Source organism: Dermacentor silvarum, chromosome 4 (assembly GCF_013339745.2).
Source record: "Dermacentor silvarum isolate Dsil-2018 chromosome 4, BIME_Dsil_1.4, whole genome shotgun sequence".
NCBI lineage: Eukaryota > Metazoa > Arthropoda > Arachnida > Ixodida > Ixodidae > Dermacentor > Dermacentor silvarum.
The window spans coordinates 101,649,331-101,669,230 of record NC_051157.2 but is presented as its reverse complement, the minus strand read 5'-3'; the positions used below and the strand labels follow the sequence as shown (position 1 = coordinate 101,669,230).

Sequence of the window (19,900 nt, the reverse complement as noted above, 5' to 3'; positions counted from 1 at the left end):
CTTTTCGTCATAGCATGTGATAAAGTTGACCTTTGTATTTTTTGTGGTTTTACGTTAATTCACGTCTACCCATTTAGACATGATGTGACGAGTGTAATGTCACAACACTCAGTGCTATATTTTTTCTTTTGTGTTTGAATCTGCATTCATTACGCTTTACTTGCTTGCCTCGTCTGCGTATTCATGCTTGCGCGGAAGTTTCCATACACCTAGCCCAAGAGGTGGCTAGCAAGCATATTGCCTCGTTCCTATCGATGTACACCGAGCGCCCGAATGCACAGGATGCGGCGGTTGCGATCATTCTGGTGTGTTTTATGAAAATTATGCAAACCTTTTCCTGATGGTGAGCACAGAGTGCCGATCATATGTACTGCTTCCATCAAGTCTGTCATAACTATGATGGGTCAAGGGATGTTTCCATTTCATATTTCATGTGATAATTAAAGAAAAGTCTGCACTTTCACGTTGCTACCATGTTTCATGTTGCACTAGGAAAGAAGTACTTTGTGCCAATTCCTCATTACTGTAACCACAAAGTATGGCAAAACAAACAGATGTTCGGTGTAGTGACCTGAGTAGAAAGTAACAATTGCTGCATCTACATGCACAGCAAATGACATATCATACGATGCACAGAACACATACAAGCTGTTGTAGCATCGTATTTCTAATGTTTCACGAGGAAAGAAGCATTTTGTGATGTGCATATTGCAGAGAACAATGCTAGCTTGGGCGCAGCAGGAAATACAGTTCTTCACAGACAAAGGGGCATGACGCATTGCCTTAAGACTGCTTCACGAGTACTATTGTAAATAAGTGGCGGCCTCGGAGACTCTTGCACAGTGAAGAGGGTACAATTGTTTTTGAGTCCACGGCTGTGACATTCTTGTTAAAGGATTCTTTGTATAACTTTACTTCGTTTGTGTTTAAATTATCATAATCTATTGGATGTTTTGATTTGGAAACATTGACCATCCGTATGGAGGGGTACTTGATGTGTATACAAATTCTTTAATGTATTTTGCACTGTACAAACACAGCCCTGTGATAGCCAAGGGGCATTGCAATTTATATAAATAAATTATGCATATGTCATAAAAGTTCACTATTCCTGTGACATCAATATTCCTGTGACTATCAATAAAGTTGTTACCAACCTAAGTGCTCTGCCCTAGTTTGAGGTACACATTACGAATACTTACCAAGCATAGACTCGGCAGGCTGCAGTTGTGGGGCGAGGCGTGCACACAGTGGATTATGCTGCCACACCCAAGGGTCGTGGCCCGAATCAGGGAGCCGGGGGTCCGCAACAATCAATCAATCAATCATTTCATTTCAGCATCAATGAAAAGCAATGACACTCGGTGGGTACAGACAAAAAGCCATTAATCAGGCTTGACAGGGTCTGTACCCCCAGGCTTGGCAAACAAGGCACATGATTATACAATATAGAAGTACAAAGGAACCAGTGTGGATATTATACAGAAGATAGGTTTTTCACTGAACGGTCATAAGTGCGCTAGTAAGCTCAGGAATGCTAAACGAACTGATAATGACATCTTTATACAAATATAAACAAGACACGCGAGCGTGTTACATGTGAACAAGGATGCAAAGTTCCAAGTTGCACACCTGCAATGAGGAGCAATACAATATAGCGCTGCAGATATGCTCAAAATCTCTTTTTGTCATTCATATGTAGAAAACAATACATACATTTACGCTGGTACAAACAGCTACACTGTTTCAGTCATAGGCGTGCACAGGGTTTCGCATTTGGGGCCCTTTGTGCGCACGCCTATGGTTTGCACTAAGTGATCGCTAAATGAAAACTTGGGGAACGATATTGCGCAAGAACACCCATACACGCCAAATCCAGCCATGCTGTAAGTACTTCCCTGTTCAAAATGCTTCCATCGTATCTTCCCTATAGTGTATCGATTTTTGCTACGACTGCTGCCCATGTTCCTTAATACCTACAAATTGCACAACTCCATTGTGTATGCACGCCAGAACGAAAACACAATTTTGGTACGGCAAACGGCTCATGCACAGAAACACATGGCACTCATTATTACCGCTGACATGTCCGACTTCAACGAGCTCGTACACAGTTCCCCGCATGTCCTCTTTTAATCGTTACATTACTAGTTTTGCCAGCTTGGGCATTAAACTGAACAATTGCTACTACGGGCGAGTAAAAATGGCGACTACAGTTTGAAGCAAAACATTCCAACGGTACTTACGACCATGACGTTGAGGGCGTAATAACCCTTCCTCGACATGAAGCTCGCCGTGTCGGCCGGGCTGAGTCCCTCTGGCTTCATAACGGCGATCAACGTGCCGTCGACGCATGCTAGCACGCCTGGAATGGCACCGCGTCGCGCAGACGCCGCCTTTGCCTAATCCTTGGCAGCCGGTGTCAATGAAAAGTCCACCAACTTTCTCCGGGCAGACACGGAAATGATGGCCTCCGTCACTTCGTGGATAGTGTTGCTCGCGGCCGGCTGCGCCATGCCTATTTGCTCCTCGCGACCAACGCTCCTCTGGAAGCTTCCGCTGCCGAAGAATCGCAGCACGCATAACACCTTCCTTTCTGTGGAAAGGCCACTGGCTCGCTAGGATCCAATGATGGGGTCAAGCTCATCGCACAAGCTACGCACTGTTCGTTTGGACAGACGAAAATAATGCCGGAACTCTTCCTCCGTCAACTCTTCAAATGCATTATCGACCTCGGGTCGTCGTCTCTGCGCGACTGCACCAGCCACACAGGCGACACGAAAAGACACGGCAGAGAAAGGAAACGCCATTTTCTCCAACTGTTGGGATTCCCGATTTGGATTGAACCGCATACGAAAGAGGCTAACTGTCCGAAGCGCTTACATTTTAAACCAATCCAAGCTGTCTGGTAGCCGTTCTAATCCGTTCTATCGAAACGGACCATAAGCGGGCGGACTCGGCAACCGTTCCGTTGCGCTTCGTCCGTTAGCAGACGACACGGAATGATTGACAGTAGCAAGACGTCACGGCTAACGTCACAATTGACGTCATGGCGGTCATCACGGTTCAAATTGACCAATCGTGTGCGGCTCGATGGAATGGACCGCCTCCGTTTCATTTTGGAACGCGTACAAGATCGCACCCATAATGCCCAGCATCACATTTCTGAACCATTCTTAGGCAGTTACTCATAGTCGGTTTCTTTTCCATTGCCGCCATCCAGTAGATTGTCTCCGCCTCTCTGACTTTGCGCTTCACGTTCTTTTTTGCCGTGCTGCTTACTATACCGGTCGCTAGTACTTGCTAGTAAGCTTCCTAGTACTAGCTTAGCAAGTATACTACTTTCCCTACTATCTAGTAGACTTGCTAGTATACGCTTCTTAGTAATTTTTCTACACTGTGGGTCAATATTTGTCCTGTATAAATACTTCACTCTCGCAACCCAATTACTATCATATTCTTCCGTCGTTCTTCAAAATAAATTTTATTCCGAGCTTCCATCGCTCTAAAACTTGTCCACTCCACATCACTCTGTACAGCTGCATTTGTAGTCTTCCCATCAGCGCCCAATTCTAAGCGCACGTCCCCCTGACTTTTGGTTGCTATCGAATATTGATTGTACCCATGACTTAAGCAAAGAATCCCACTTCCAATGTAAGTCCTGGAACCAGTACACCTTTCAAAATACCACGGAGCACCTCGTACCTATAGATATATATATTGTATCCCGACAGCGCCCCGGGTTCCATTATGGTCGCATATCTCCTCCCCTTTGCTATTATTGTTTTTTCCTACGTTTCTATATATCTATTGCCTTCGTTTATCCATACAGGAAGCTATTTGTCTTCTTTTACTTGAGGTATTTCCTCGCAATATATTGACACCGTCTCTTCACAGTTTTCGTCGAATACCAAAGGAAGGGATTTTTTAACGCTAAATTTGACTCCTATATTTTCGCCTTCATGTCCACAGATGAATATGAATTGTTGTTTCCTTCCCGCCAGTGAGCTTCCATAGCTGGTATTTCAGTTACTGAAGGAAGACCTCGCAAGCCTTGCTTAGGTAGAAGGGTAGGCTAAGAATCACTATCGAGTGTTCAATTGCAGAAGCTGAGAGCGATTGGTTTCAGCTACTGCATTTCACTCAGAAAATGGTGAGAATAAGAACGTTTGCAAAACATTGCGATATCCATAAACGGACTGCAGTAACAGTAAGCACTTACTCTTATTGCAAGAAAAAAAAAGGTCTGTGGATCCCGCAAGAGGGAAAAGTGAATACCATGATACAAACAACTGATTAAAAGAAGAAACTGTAAGCGCCAGTCCACTGCACACATACAAATTCCTATTACGGGTACTTAGAACGCACGCTTAGGTGCCGTGTTACGTTCCCAACGTCGTTTGCTGCTGTAGTATGTCAGTGCCAACAGCGCGAGTCCCGCAAATGGGACATCAAGAATCATACAGAATCCGCAGCCCAAGGTCAATGACTGTGCTCGGCTGTCAACTCCTTCGCATGACATAGCAATCCTGGTCATATGAACAACTCAGCAGTCACATAGTTTCATAACATGTCACCATTCTCAATGTTTAGGAAGGACGACGCTGAGACCTCACTTGTCCTCTTTATTAACGAATTGTACTTTCTTCAGACCACGCCATCGCCGCTGTGCAGGATACTTGTGTAGGCGACGCCCGTTCCATGTGGGTTTGATGCGTTGAAACCTGCAGTAGTGTTGCGTCCCCATCTTGTGAAAACAAATCTCCAGCAGAAAGACGACGAGAGAGAAGGCCACCATGATGGTCCACAGGAGGAATATGGCCGCCATGTCGTCGTAGCTCAGTTCCTCGAAAGACAGCACGCCGGCTTTGGAGGCGCCGGACCGTTGCATGTCCCGGCAGCGGTGCCACTCCTTCACTCCCTCGTCGTACCACTCGAGGCGAAGTCCAGACTCCATGATGGCCCTCATTCTTCCAGTGAAGGCGCAGCCAGACCGGATGGTTACGTTGAGAAAGGGCGCAAATGCAGAGAGAGAGAGAGAGAGAGAGAACACAGCACATGGTAAGGAGGCGGGTAGCGCCCATCTGGGACTAGTTGGGCAAAAGGAGACCTGAGATTCCGTTAAACACTGCTCAACACCCATGACAATTTGATACCACTTGCGTGAGGCAAGAATAAATAAATTCTTGGCGAATATGCCGTAGTTCGCATTTCCGGATTAACTACTAGGAGAACAAAGAGGCAGACATAGTGACGATTTGACAATGTATTTATCACATTCGTCCTTGCCATGTTAAGCTATACTTGTCATGCGAAAGACATTTACGAACACTAACAGTGTGCCAGAGGAGGGTACTGGGGAACGAAAGCTTAGCCTGAAAGCGTACTTTGCTTGAATCCTCTCCTCCAGGTCGGCCGGGAACTGCTTGGAATATGCGATGGTGCTGAAAGTTGTGAATAGGAACTCCGGCGCCACGTACAGCCTCCCTCCGGTGACCCGGCAGCGCTTGGCCAGAATGTGCATGCTCCCGTCTCGGTCGTTGATTAAGACAGCACGGCCACTGTACAGCTGCTCCAGAGACGCTTCGGAGTACAGCTCGGACAAGGGCACGAATCCATTTTTACGTTGCGCCAGTCGGGTCAGTGAGCGCAGCGATTCTCTTGGCGATGTCTGCACCAAGAAAATTATTTGTGAAATGCGCAAGTTCTCGTTGCTCTCCATAATGCGCTGGAAGCAGACAAAAAACACAGGAAGTAGGCAAAAAAAACGCAGTCTCGCTCGAAAGGGGAAGCATCGATTGCGATAGCAAATTAGTAGACAGCTATACGAAGTAAGGACAGTAGTTTTGCCGGCCGTATAAACTTGGGAAAAAATTGGAGGACGCTTAAGCTTCGCCTTTAGGAGTGGAACGCTATAGCGTTATCGGGCCCCGTTGTAAGCTGGCTTTCCCACTGCAACAAATAACGCGGGAAAGCCAGCTTACAATGACCAAGCTTACAGCGATCTACTTAAAGTCAGCTTCACTTTTAAACAGAAATGCATTACTGGTAAGAAAGACGTTTTTACAGGGGCAATATAAGTCGTGTTATATTAAAATGTGGAGGCCCTACCACCTGTTTGATTATTTTATTGCGATAGCAATTATATGGACACTCCAAGGCGGATTTCTGCCGTCGCCGTTGCCGTGAGGTTCCGTATGACGTCAACGGCGATGAAATCGTCGCCGTGCTCCGGACGCTGTATGTGCGAGTGAAAGGGTGCGAGGGACGTGCGCTTTCACGGGGAGCGAACGAACGTCGGAGAGCAAACGCGCATTCTGCGCCGTGCTCCCTGAAGGGCTGCAGAATTAAGCGTCTCTTTCCTCCTTTACAATCACCATATATATATATATATATATATATATATATATAGAGAGAGAGAGAGAGAGAGAGCAAACGCGACTTCCGTCGCGCGAAATACCCACCGCCGAATGCGGTACAGCTGCCCCCACCGCAGAGGCCTCCTGTCCCCATCGCCACGGAGCTGCCCGGGATTTCGAAGAGGCGCTCGCCCGCTTGCGCCCTGCAGCAGACGGCCGCCTGCCTCCTGGACGAGACCCTCGGAGACCACCTCCTGGTGTACGTCGACGGTTCGGTGGTACCGGACACCGGCTCTGCCACGGCGGCCTGCACGGCACCAGCCCTGCAGAAGAGCCGGCAGTGTCGACTGCCCAGACACGCCAGCTCGACTGCAGCGGAGGTGGCAGGCCTCCACCTGGCCGTCGACCTACTTTCCGAGGAGCTTCCTGGGGTACCAGCGGCCATCCTCTGCGACTCCAAGGCAGCCCTCCTCGGCCTGCAGAGGCCAGAAAGCGCCAGCCTAGGAGTCGCACTGCTGTCTACCCGGCTGGCAGCGCTGCAGGACGCAGGCCACCCGGTGTCCCTGCATTGGATCCCCGCCCACGTAGGGATCCCGGGCAACGAGGCAGCCGACACCCTGGCGAAGGACGCCCACCACACCACTGTGCCCCTCAGTCGGGCTGTGACGGAGGGCGACTTCACTGGACTGAGGCTGCGGCGACACCTGGCGACCCACCACCCAGACAAACGGGTGGCACTGGGATGCCCCCCACGACCACTCCCCCAGCGAGGCCTGGCTCGCAGGGAGACCTCGCTCCTTCTCCGGCTCCGCATCGGCTGCAGCTGGATGGCAGCACGCAGCTACCGACTGGGACGAGCGACGTCCCCGGCCTGCAGCTCCTGCGGGGAGCCGGAGACGATCGAACATCTCCTGCTGGCCTGCCCGGCGTACCTCCAGCAGCGGGGCCCACTCCTGCAGGAGTTCCGCCGCCTGGGCCTCCCCTCTGGCAAGGAGGAAGATCTCCTCTTCCCCGGCCGACACCACCTTTCTGCACTTCGAGGCGTCGTGGAGTTCCTTGACTCGTCAGGGCTCTCCGCACGCCTCTAAGGACATTTCTACAAGCGGGAAGGCCTCACGGCCTCCCACCCCACCCCGGGCCTGACCGGCCTGGCACAACACCCCTGCAGACTCTGCAGCACACCAAGGCCTTCCATCTCGGCCTGATACGTGCCGCCTATGCCTGCCGGTTTTGCTTCGCCCAGCCGTGGTGACTCCACTCTATCCCTTCTTTCGCTCCCACTTACCCCTCCCCGTTGGCGCTGAGCCGTGCTCCCTCAAGGGCTGCAGAAGATAGCGCCAACCTTTCCCTTTCCCTCAAGAACCACTTATCATCATCATCGAAAGGCCATGGGGGGATGAGAGGGAGGGAGGGTAGGCCACGTTTAGCTGCGGCACTAAATGCGTATTTATATAAATCCCTATTGGGCAGCAGAAATGGGCGTCATTTTCCTTAATAAATCACTACTACGACTATTTATATAAAAACGTTGTGAGGCGAGAAGGTGGGTAAGATTTCCGACGCCGCTCGACGAGTGTCCCATTCTGATCTCGAAGAAAACCTCCGAGCCGCCCCTAGAGGCACCGGCAACAGTCACCAACGCCGCGCGCGTTCGGTGCGAACGCGGGCAAAACGCCGACGGCGTCGACAACAGTTCTGCGCGTTGCTGGTGCTACTGCATGTCCAAGTTTATACAGCTGATAAAACTACTATCCTTACTCCGTATAGTTCTCAACTAAGTTGCTATCGCAATTGATGCTTCGTTTTTCGGGTGAAACTGCGACAAATATTTATTAATGTTTGCTATTGCCCCGACGCGCGCGCGTGTCCAAAACGCATTAGGCAGGCGAAGTCCCAATTTGACCTGCCGACCTGCCGAGGATGCGCGCGCCATCTGGATATCATTTTCGCAAGTAAACTACCCGAGCGCGCAGCTGTAGGTCTGGCAGAAATGCTGGAAAAGGGGTTTGTGTTTGAGTTTGCTCGTAACAGAATTATGTTTTCTAGTACATTCAAATTACAATCCGATGCTACCATGCCTGTAGGTTGTGGTTAAGTCGTAGTTTACTGTTTTCCTGACGGATTTCCCTTTGAGAAATTCAATTTTGGTTCACCAAAACCTTGCACCTTGTGGAGGGCCTCCGCGGTTTCGGTGGTTCGGGATAAGTTTCTCCGCCATGGACGCCGACATCGCACGCCGACGCCGGATTTTCTGCGATACGGGGCCCTTAACGCTGTCGCGTTAATGTTCGCTTACTAACTAAATTATTAAGCACGGTGTCAGCGCGCACAGGTAAACATGAACACACCTCAATCGATGACCGCAGGCACTCGCTGTCAAAACGCTGGCCTGAGGAAGCGGCATCGAGCGCATTGACTTTCGGGCCCACGCGCCTGGGGGAGCATAGGGAGGGGAGGGGGGGCGTTCTGCTCATTGCGGCCCCGGCGGCTTCCTGGTGTTTATCGCTTCAATGCAAACTAAGCGACGAGAACAACGCACGCACATAGGTATCAGCCGCCTGCAGACCGCTTTCAAGATGAGGTGAGCGCGACCGCGCGACCGCGCTAAGTATACGCACTTGGTCGACCCAGGTGCGCACTTGGTGGACCCAGGGCGACCTCGGTCCACTATGGCAACTGCATGCAGTCAGACAGCTACGCATGACGCAAACGCTTGCAATTGTGCACTAGGCAAGAATACATTTGTTCAAATGCATACGAATATTGTTATGCATTACATTTATCACTGCGTAACCCCATATATGAGCTTCTCATAACTTTTCATATTTCACGTCCCTCTACATCTACAGCGCTTGTGTGTACGTGTCTCCCTTCTTGTGGTCGTCTGTTTGCGCTGTTGCCCAAAGTTTCAAGATGTACCAACTCGCTCAAAAAGAAGTATTGATGAACTACATCTACATGCTGCAACCATCGCATTGCAATGTGAGCGCAGTCTCCATCAAGCCAATTAAGCGGCTTTTTGGCCCTTCCCCAAACATCATGTATGCTTGTAAGGTTGACAACGATTTCAATAAACATGAAACGTTTTCACACTTAGTTGATCTCTGGGACCTGGAACCCAATCAACATGGGCACTCACTCGCACGTATGCATCGAACGCTGTGTCCCTCCAGATCAGCGGTCGTATGGAGGTCTGGTACGCGACGTCTGCCACGGAGCGGAATCTTGGCGGCTCGCTCTTGATGGCAATGCTGGCCATGAGGTGACCGGCGAATTCGTTCGTGAGCACCAGCACTATAAGCCACCAGAACGACAGCAGTAGCCGGCCGGCGTAGCTCTCTGTGTTCGCCGTATGTCCTGCAGGAAGATGGGGTGCAAAGAGGTAAACAGGCTTTGCGTCAAGAACTTTTCAGAGTTGTGGACATTGTGTTTAAGCTCTTGAGTCAAGAATTATGGTCGACTTTCCATGAATGGGTCAGTGTTGCACAGTTACATTCAATGCTCTGGAGATTCCATTGGAAGGGAGTCGAGGTGGAAGGATAATGCTTTGAACATTTTCTAGTAAGTCTTTTTAATTACATAGTAACTAAATACTGGCTCGATTGTACAGTGAAGCATGTTGCCTTTTTTATGAAAATGGAATAAATAACCGGCTGAATTTTATGTCACGCAACTAATGCAGCTGGCAACTGGGTGCCCAGCCAATAGAGAGGAAAAAAAAGAGGTAACGTGATCAATATATATATCAAAATATCATTGTAACAATGACTTTATGGAACAAAATAACAACACGCTACCAGATCCACGCAGTTGAGTGTAGTGATCGTTGAAAGAGCTATACGCTCGTATACGTACAATCCTACAGCCATACCGATTGTTTAAAGCAATCCAACATGATCGGACTGGCAAAATATGGAATTGAATTGCCTTAATCAGGACAACAAATTCGTAGGCTGCATAAGGCAATGCATGCTTACCTAATAGTAAGCTTTATATTTATCTGGATCCATGGGAACGGAGAAATTGTTTCTCTTATCGCGCCAGTTGTGATGTTAGCTGCATTTAAAAGGAACAGTTGAAATGTACGAACTGTAGAAAGTTGATTTTCCATTTATGTGATATACGAGTATTTTGAAGAAAAGTTCTGGAAAACTGAGAAATTTCAAACTTACTCGAGTATCGAATTTATGTCTCTTTAACATAGCAGTAAAGAAAAATATCACAGTTATGTAAACTATAGCAATTGTAGAAAGTTGATTTTCAATTTATGCGATATATTTTGAAGAAAAGTTCTGGAAAACTGAGAAATTCCTGAACTTACTCAAGTATCAAATTTACGCCTCTTTAACTTAGCAGTAAAGAAAAACATTAGTGTTATGTAAACTGCACCTAACATCACATCTAAAGAAGACGAAATTAATGTATTATACAGAGCTCTGAAATATAGCACTCATTCGGGAATAGGATATTCTCAAAAGCACTGCAAACATTGTAACAATGTCACGTAAGCTATTAATTTATATATCAATTACGTGCGCTTGAGATGCTCTAACAGATGCAGTTTACAGAACTGCGATATCTGCTTTTAGTTCAGAGATAAGAATTTGTAAATTTCGTGCTTCCCTTATTTTTTTACTTTTTAGAAGCTTGCCAACTTTAGGCAATAAAAAAAGAAATTCAAGGTCCTAAATCGAACTTCTGCTTCACGTGTTACTAGAATTTCACTTTCCCTGCAAAATTCAACAAATTTATTTTAAATCGGTTCAGTGGTTGTGTCACAAAAGCATTTCTCCGTTTTACATATGAATTGAATAGCAAAGACAGTTCGATTAATGTCCAAACTTTTGAATATTCGCCCGCACTCCTAATCTTTAGGGTATCTGGGGATTTAAATACCTGTGTACGAGAAAAATAAAGGATTACATTCGATTATAAACGAATCAAGAGTTCAACAAACAGAGTTTCGAAAATGCTTTCTATCAGCGCCGAAAAAGCCGAAATACGAGAAAATATATTGAAACACATGAAGTCGCACTGACGTAGCGGTGCTGAGATGTGATCGTTAAATTTAGGAAAAGGAAGTCTGGCGTTTCATTTCTCCTTTAGTGATCAACACTACCAAAATTTCAATAATGAAAAAAAAGTTCGTCAGCATACTACACTCCTGTAAAACGTGAAGGTGAAAGCCTGCTGCATATACTTGGTAATTAACCGTCTCGCATGGCCACACTGCTATTTTCGCAGTTTGGCTTCTTCGGCTCGTTTTCGACGCTTAGCTGCGGTCTCACGCGCTCATATAGCGGTGTCAGACTCGCGCCAACGACGTTTCTCTTCGTCTTGACGTTGCATCCTCTACGCAGGGGATTGAAACGTATGCTGTTATGTGTGTTGTATGAGTGATTTCAATGAACGTATGCACTATTCAACCTCACTTTGCTGAGTGCTTCTAACCTCAGCCTTACGAGGGTATGCGCCATTACATTTTCTGCTTGCTCACGAGGGTATGAGCCATTGCTTACGTGGGTATGAGCCATTGAGAAGATCACGCGTTTTTGTTTTTAACACGAAAGTGTTTTATGCCGGGGTCCACCAAGACTTCACTGACGTATTTCCGTCACGGAAATACGTCATAGAACATAATACAAAGAAAGAAACCAGAAGAAAAATTTCCACAAACATGCAAAATTTGGAAATCGAACCCACGACCTCTCGGTCCGCGACGATAGATCGCCGAGCGTTTAACCCATTGCGCCACAAACGCCTTTGCAGAGAGCTACACAGACGCGCCTTATATATCTAACACTCCTCCGTGTACCCGCGCTCTTGTTCGGGGCGGTGCCGCCGCCTACGAGCAGAAAAGAGAAGTACTGCATTATGACACTAACGCGCACCGACAGTGAACGCTTCGGTGGTCTCACCACTACGACGCCTCGATGCCAGCATTCGAAGGGACGCTGGCATCAAGAAGCACTACCAACGCCACCTAGGTGGCGTTGGTAGTGGCGTTCACCGTACTCAGCACAGCGCAGCGTGGCCTCCGCAATTAGCTCTGAAAATGTTTCTGAAGTTGATCGCGGAGGCTGCAATTACGACGCGCTGTACGCGCTGATTTGACTCGGTGACGATTCAGTTACGTGCTTTGTCTTGCGCGTTGTATTAGTGTGTCAGTTACGTGCTTCGTCTTTCGCGTTGTGCTAGCGTGTGCAGCGTAGTGCAGCTTCCATATGCACGACGGTTGCTCATGGTCATCGACGTTGGTAGTCGTGATGGAGGAGACGTGCCACCAGGCGTCAGCGTGGGTGCATCAACGCCTAAGGGCGCTTTAGCCACAAAACACCAATAGACATTATATATCAATGTGCAATAAACATTACACTACTTCTGTGAAGACACGTTTCACTTTCGTGTTCTATACCGATTCCTATATAAGAGGGATCAACCACATTTTTTTTTTATTTGTACCACTCGACTAGACGCCGCGTATCTGTACGTTCTATGCGTGATTCCAATGAATGTATGCACTGTTCGCTACACTTTGCTGAGTGCTTGTAGCCTCTGCATTACGAGAGGGATGAGCTATTGCACTTTTGCTTGCTTGGGGGGTTATGAGCCATTAATGATGATGACAAGTTCTGTACCATTGGACTGGACTACGCATTTTTTTCAAGGCAATCGGGGGTATGAACAACCTAATTCTTTCACCTCAATGTACATATATAGTTCTGAAAGAATACTTTATCAGCACTAACTGATTCTCTGCAGTTCTTCAGTGTTTCTTCCATCCATTCATGCTGCGGTCGTGTACATACCAACGTACTCTCCCACATTACCCGACGCCCTCTAACCTCGCGTGCACTCTTTAGAAGTATGCACAAATTAAATACTGCATTAAGCTATAACAGATTCGCGTACATTTATTTTTGTTGCTCTCTTTGGATATGTACCCATCTGCGTATGGACACGTTTTCACGAAATAAAATCAATTGTGACTTGGCGGTCTTTCTGTCCGTTTACTCTTTCCTCTGCTAACCCTTTGCGCAATAAACATTGACATCATTGAGCTAATTATTCTTTTCTATGCGCTCGAACTCAGTAATTTTCTTGCTTTTGCATTTGGAACTAATTTATTACTGAAAGTCACAAAGAAGAAACGGGAAGCTTCTTTCTTGGTGAGCTGCAATTGCTTCAACTTTATTACTTGAAAGTATTTTATTTAAAAAGAATGTCGCTAAGTGAATTCCGTTAGGTGATGCCCCATCGAGAAATTATGCCTAAGCCGCGAAATGTAGAGTCGTTTAGTTAATCTGTGTTTTAGAAAAAAAATTACGCGGGATAGAATAAGCTGCTGCATGACATAATTAAAGTGCACTCTCTAGAGCTGTTTGAAAATCATTTACCCATGCAAAGTGCTGCATCTAAAGCACGACTCTATAATGCAGTATTTCATGAAGTGCACTGTTTTATCTGAGGCTGTCTCTTGTGTCAGCTGCCGTAAGCATTGGTATATGTTTTATTGTCTTTAGGAGTTAGTTGCTACATCATTTTAGGGACAGAAGTAGTCACGTGACTATTTGCATGTTTATGACTGTACCGCAAATTTTCGTGCTACACTGCGCTGTTATATTTAGTATTATCCTAATGTTCGTTGTGAATTACCAAACTTAGATTGTATGTGTTGTTCCACCCTTACCGGTCCTCGGGCTAAGAATGAATGAACGAGTAGATAAATAAAAATTGCTGGCTCTCCCGTAATCGAGAGTAGACGTAAGCATGAAATGGCTACCGGCAAAGCAGATTGGTTGGAGATCATACTAGTCCCAATCTTAAAATGGGTGTAGTGCGCATGTTCGCAACGACACACCCCACCACACCGCAGCACGCCATACTGTGCACTGGTCCTTATGGCCGCTGCCCAGCTAGAAGAAGAAAACACGCTAAAGGAGGCATGACAGGAAGCGAAAGTCGCCAGAGAGACAGAGCACACTGGCCAGCTAGAAGAAGAAAGCGCTTGAAGGAGGCACCACAACGCGTGGCGCCATCTCTCGAGGCAACGCAAAACTCGCGCCGCAGAACTCACGGACCGCTGGCGTTCAAAAGAGCACAAGCAACCCGGTCTCAGCGCCAAAAGATGACAATCAAGTGTATGGTAACCTACGCATCCGCGTTTAGAACGTCGCTATTGGAAATGACAAATAAAACTTTAGCGTACTAGAAATTACAGCTTGAGTGATATCGTGAACGAACATTAGGAAGAACTCGAAAGCAATATTTTTAGTAACTTGTTTGGGCAGGAAACACCAAGCGTATGTAATGCGGTCCTGTACAAAGGGTTGGGGGCCAGAGACCACACTTTCTTAACTTGTGACTGGTTACCCGGATGATCTCGTTTTGTTCTCGCAACGGTGTTCGGATAACGGCTCTGGCTTTTGGCTGAAGGTCACTTGAAGGTCGCCGACAACTGGAGCTAAAATCACTTCATTCTTAATAAAATGTACAGATCCAACGCACTTTTTGGACTTGATGGGAAGCTGAGCTTCAGTCAAGTGTGTTGTATTATATCTTATAAAACTAACGGTGATAAGTACAATTGTGTTTAAATTCCGCCTAGGCAGCGTGGAACCTCACGCAATTTTTACATTTATAGATCACGAATGTCACCACTTTAATCTTCTGCGTTTTTTATACTTATGCACTAGCCTGATCACGGGCTGCGCCGAAATTTAAACACCAAATCAGGGCGTACGCACAGCGCCAACACCGCAATGTCATGAGGACATCGCTGCGTATGATGTTACCATCATCGATACGTATGGGGCTTGTCAAAGGAAGACTGATGATGGCATAAGATACGTATCTCGCTATGTGGATTCTGTACCGCTGATAACACAGTGACGCATACCCAATCTGGAGGATTGAGCAAGAGTGGGCACACACCCAGTGACGCTTTCCGAATGACTAAATAAAGAAAAATAGAGTGAATCAAGGAATCCGCTGAATATGACACACTATGCCATTAAGAGGTTTCAATTTGAATTTGAATTCTTGAATTTGAATTTATTTGCTAGAAGGATACAAAAATGATGAAAATAAATGAGAAGCATCAGGATCCTTAGCATCAAGCTAGTTTGGATCCATACATGAGTAATAACAGAGATTTATATTTATACAATATCAATTTCAACAGCTGTGTGTTTATGCAGGTAGCAGACATATTGTATTGTAATTATAATTCAACGTTATTACAGGTCTTTGTAATGGTGTTTCAGCTTAACAAAAAAGTATTTACGTTGTTTTGCGTGCACAGGAAGACTGTTGCACAAAGTACAACCAATGCTGGGAAGCCGCCTTTTGCCATATACATTTTTTACAAGGGGCTGCAGGAAGTTCCCGGCTTCGTAGTCTCTTGTTGGGTACCGGGAAGACATGAATGATGAGTAGTGAAGTGGACAATTGTTAGTTATACAGTTATACATCATAATTGTAGTTTTATAGTTTATTAGCAGTTTAAGGGGCATGATTTGATATTTGTTAAAAAGCGGCTTTGTAGGGGCTGCCTAACTTGAACTTGACAGAAAACGAATTTCTCGCTTCTGCAGCACTACAAGTGGCCTTAGGTAAGATTCATACGTATGGCCCCCCGGCTCTATACAGTATGATATCTATGAAAAAGAGCAAAATATATGGTTCTCAAAGTCGGTACATAGAAAAACTGGCGACATTTAAATATCACAAAGCAAACACTGCTGAGTTTTTTTACATAGCGAATCAATATGCATTTTCCAGTTTAAATGATGGTCTATTACAACACCTAAATGTGTTATGCTTCGGAGATACTTATGGGCCGACATTATATATTCAGGTGGTCTTATGCAGGATTTTTTTTATTTATTGTGCAGAACAATGGTGCGCTTACTGGCATTACCTTGATAGTCGGCATACATGGAACTATATATGCCCTTTTGCTGGTACTAGCATTCGGCACACACATACACTTCGCACGCACAACACGAATGTATCCGCCTAGATACCGACCAGCCCAGCTGCAGACAGCAGCAGCAGTCACGCCGAATTCGAGGAGGTAGGCAAAGAAAATTTGGCTTTATGTAAATATATAAATAAGTATATAAATAAAGAGAGTCACAAGGCCCCCATAGGAAGCCCGGCACGTAACATCAATATCACTCATGTCTACGCACCTTTGTAGGCGAAAGAGGAGAGGATGTCCCAGATGTTGTCGTAGGCCTCCAAGGCGAAGGTGTTCCCACTTCGAGGCCTTCGCTTTTCGATGAGTGCAAGAGCCGCGGACATCAGAGGAACCGAGGCGATAATAATGGCCCATGCCTGCGCAAGACTCTCACGACGGCATTGTGATAAAAAGACTACATGTAGTACGCACATCATGCCACCAGAGAAATATTAGGAGAGAAAGAGAGAGGGAAGGGCGGAGGCGTAGTTTAGGGTTAACAAATGCTAAAAGGTTGGCCGTTTTCGTCAGGCTTGTAGCGCCCACTTGGCATTCGAAAAAGAATACATAGGATGAAAAAAAAAAAACACATTATCTCCAATAGAGATGAAAATGACGATGCAACTATAGTGCGCTCGAATAAAACAACGTCATGGCCTTCGAGATTGCGCGCGGCAAGTTTTGCTCCGGCCGTCCCATTTGCACAGAGAGAACGTAGTTCAGTGGTTTGCGCGGCCGCCTCCTTCTCCGCTACGCGGCGCTCGCAACCGATGGTTTTTAAAGCCCCTCGCTTTACTGGCTTTTCATGCGTCGAAAAAGTTTTCGGGCGCTCCGGTACTTTTGGTGCGGCTTGGATGAGGCGAGAAGAACAAAATTATATTGAGCTGCTGTATTCTCCTTTATTGGTTTGGAACTGACGGCTAAATGTCTGCGAGGGGTAAAGTGCGTGCTGGCGCCCATTTATTCTGAAATGCGTTTATTTTCTTCTACCCACGTGGATTATCTCTGCAAGTGTTTGCAATCCGCCGAAAACGCAGTATACTTCACAATTTGCGGGTTATATGCCGGTTTGTCATTTGGTGAGCTGGTTTAAAAGCTTTGAACGAGTCAACTTCTGGTGTCAGCGATTGCTTTCATCTCTGCATTTCGCCTTCGTGATAGGACGTGAAGCAAGATGTAGCATGATCCGCCCGCAGAAACACGCCACAATCACTCGTGTAAGAGAGTTAGGCGCACGTTGGAGAACCCCAGAATACATCTATTCTTCTTATTATTATTATATTGCTATATCTTTTACCGCAATCGCCGTAGTAACACTTCGTCGTGTAAAGTCACCAACTGTAACGAGGGTCTTATTGCCATTTGATCCTGAAATTTTGAATCCTGTTTACTGACCGGAACCAGTGTTGCGCGTATTCACATGCATCACGTCACAAGCGAAATCATTTAAAATTATTATGCGAGAGCAGAGAAATGAAAATTACATGCTTGTTTATGTATCTAGTGTTGGATTTGTTAGCAAACGAACAAGCCTAACTCGCAGGATCAAGTGTGACAGTCCAAAGGCAAATATTGAAAGCGAAGGGTTTTTGAAATGTGCTAACGCACTAAGACTGTTTCAGCCAAGGCGCAGCAAGCTTTAGGTAAGGTTTCCTTGCGGATTAATTAAAATTCGTCTGCTGACTTAGAAGATAAATTATGCAATTATTTACTCGTTTATTAGTACATATAGTTACCGACCAAGCCGGCATTACCACAACTAAAAACACTAATGAATGAAATGTTAATTTCAACGAACCCAAAAACACTGCTAACCCGCATGCCTGGTTATGGCATGTTTATTTTTTATATATTTATTTTTGAATACCTTATATGCCTTCAGGAAGGGATTGATTGAGAGGGGAATACGGTTATATCAATGTAACAAACAAACCAAAATGCATAACGCAACAGAAGCATTATTCCCACAACGCAACATCAGACTAAACGTTTAGGATAATGTATGCAAGGGAAGACACTAGTAAATATTACACCCACATCATTGCACTACAGATCGAGTAGGTGCACAGAAGCGGAAATTGACATATATAGTGCCTAATTATCGCGATGCAAAGTGAAAAAAAGAACGAAAGAAAGAAAACCTAGGCAGACAAGAATTAAACTCTGCTATCTACGATAAGCTAACCGTTCACAGACAATGGATGGTGTGCAAACCCCATATAATTTGTTTGAAAAAAAAAAAACATAACATATGTACAGTACCAAGAGCAGCCAAGCTACTTTCATTCGAAGTAGTGATGAACAGGATACAGAGGCTACTTCTATAACTAGCGATGAAGTTAGAAGGGCACTGAAAGACATGACCAGGGGAAAAGCTGCTGGTGAAGATGGAATAACAGTCGATTTAATCAAAGATGGAGGTGATATCATGCTTGAAAAGCTTGTGGCCTTTTATACGCAATGTCTCACGACTTCAAGTGTACCAGAGAGCTCGAAGAACGCCAACATTATACTAATCAATGAGTAGGGAGACGTTAAAGAATTGAAAAATTATAGACCCGTTAGCTTGCTTTCAGTATTGTATAAAATATTCACCCCGATAATTTTCAATAGAATCAGGGCAACACTTGACTTCACTCAATAAAGAAAACAGGCTGGCTTCAGGAAGGGATATTCTACAAAGGATCATATCCATGTCATGAATCAGGTAATCGAGAAATCTGCGGAGTATAATCAACCTCTCTATATGGCTTTCATAGATTATGAAAATGCACCAGCAGGCATAGAGGCATTGCGTGATCAAGGAGTACAAGAGGCATGCGGGCATAAATTGGCAAACATCTACACGGATTCTACAGCTACCTTGGTTCTTTACAAGAAAAGTAGGAAGTTACCTATCAACAAAGGGGTCAAGAAATGTGACACAATTTCCCCAATGCTATTCACTGCATGCTTAGAAGAAGCATTCAAGCTCTTAGACTGGGAAAGCTTAAGAGTAAGGATCAACGACGAACATCTCAGCAACCTTCGGTTTGCAGATAGCATTGTCCTATTCAGCAACAATGGGGACGAATTAACTCAAATTATTGAGGACCTTAACCGAGAAAGTGTAAGAGTGGGGTTAAAAATTATTATGCAGAAGACAAAGATAATGTTCAATAGCCTCTCAGGGGAACAAGAATTCAGGATCGCCAGCCAGCCTGTAGAGTCTGTAAAGGAGTACGTTTATCTAGCTCAATTACTCACAGGGGACCCTGATCATGAGAAAGAAACTTACAGAAGAATAAAATTGAATTGGAGTGCATACGGAAAGCACTATCAAATCCTGACTGGGAGCTTACCACTGTCATTGAAAAGAAAAGTCTACAATCATTGCATTCTGCCGGCGCTAACATATGGGGCAGAAACTTGGAGGTTAACAAAGAAGCTCGAGAACAAGTTAAGGACCGCACAAAGAGCGATGGAACGAAAAACGTTAAGAGACAGGAAGAGAGTGGTGTGGATCAGACAGCAAACGGGGATAGCCGATATTCTAGTTGACATTAAGCGGAAGAAATTGAGCTGGGCAGGCCATGTA

At 45.7% G+C, this 19,900-nt stretch overlaps 1 protein-coding gene across 1 annotated transcript in view; it reads right to left on the bottom strand.

The window, feature by feature from the left end:
* Window positions 1-2,402: 2,402 nt before the first annotated feature.
* The window catches only part of LOC125944995 (probable glutamate receptor), a 46,190-nt gene continuing 28,692 nt past the window's right edge, over window positions 2,403-19,900 (bottom strand). Inside the window, exons 5-9 of the mRNA XM_049666507.1 lie at window positions 16,556-16,700; window positions 9,499-9,716; window positions 5,388-5,671; window positions 4,680-4,970; window positions 2,403-2,559 (exon numbers count right to left, since the gene is read on the bottom strand). Coding sequence (XP_049522464.1) covers window positions 2,403-2,559; window positions 4,680-4,970; window positions 5,388-5,671; window positions 9,499-9,716; window positions 16,556-16,700 — 1,095 coding nt within the window. The remainder of the gene's footprint in view (window positions 2,560-4,679; window positions 4,971-5,387; window positions 5,672-9,498; window positions 9,717-16,555; window positions 16,701-19,900) is intronic.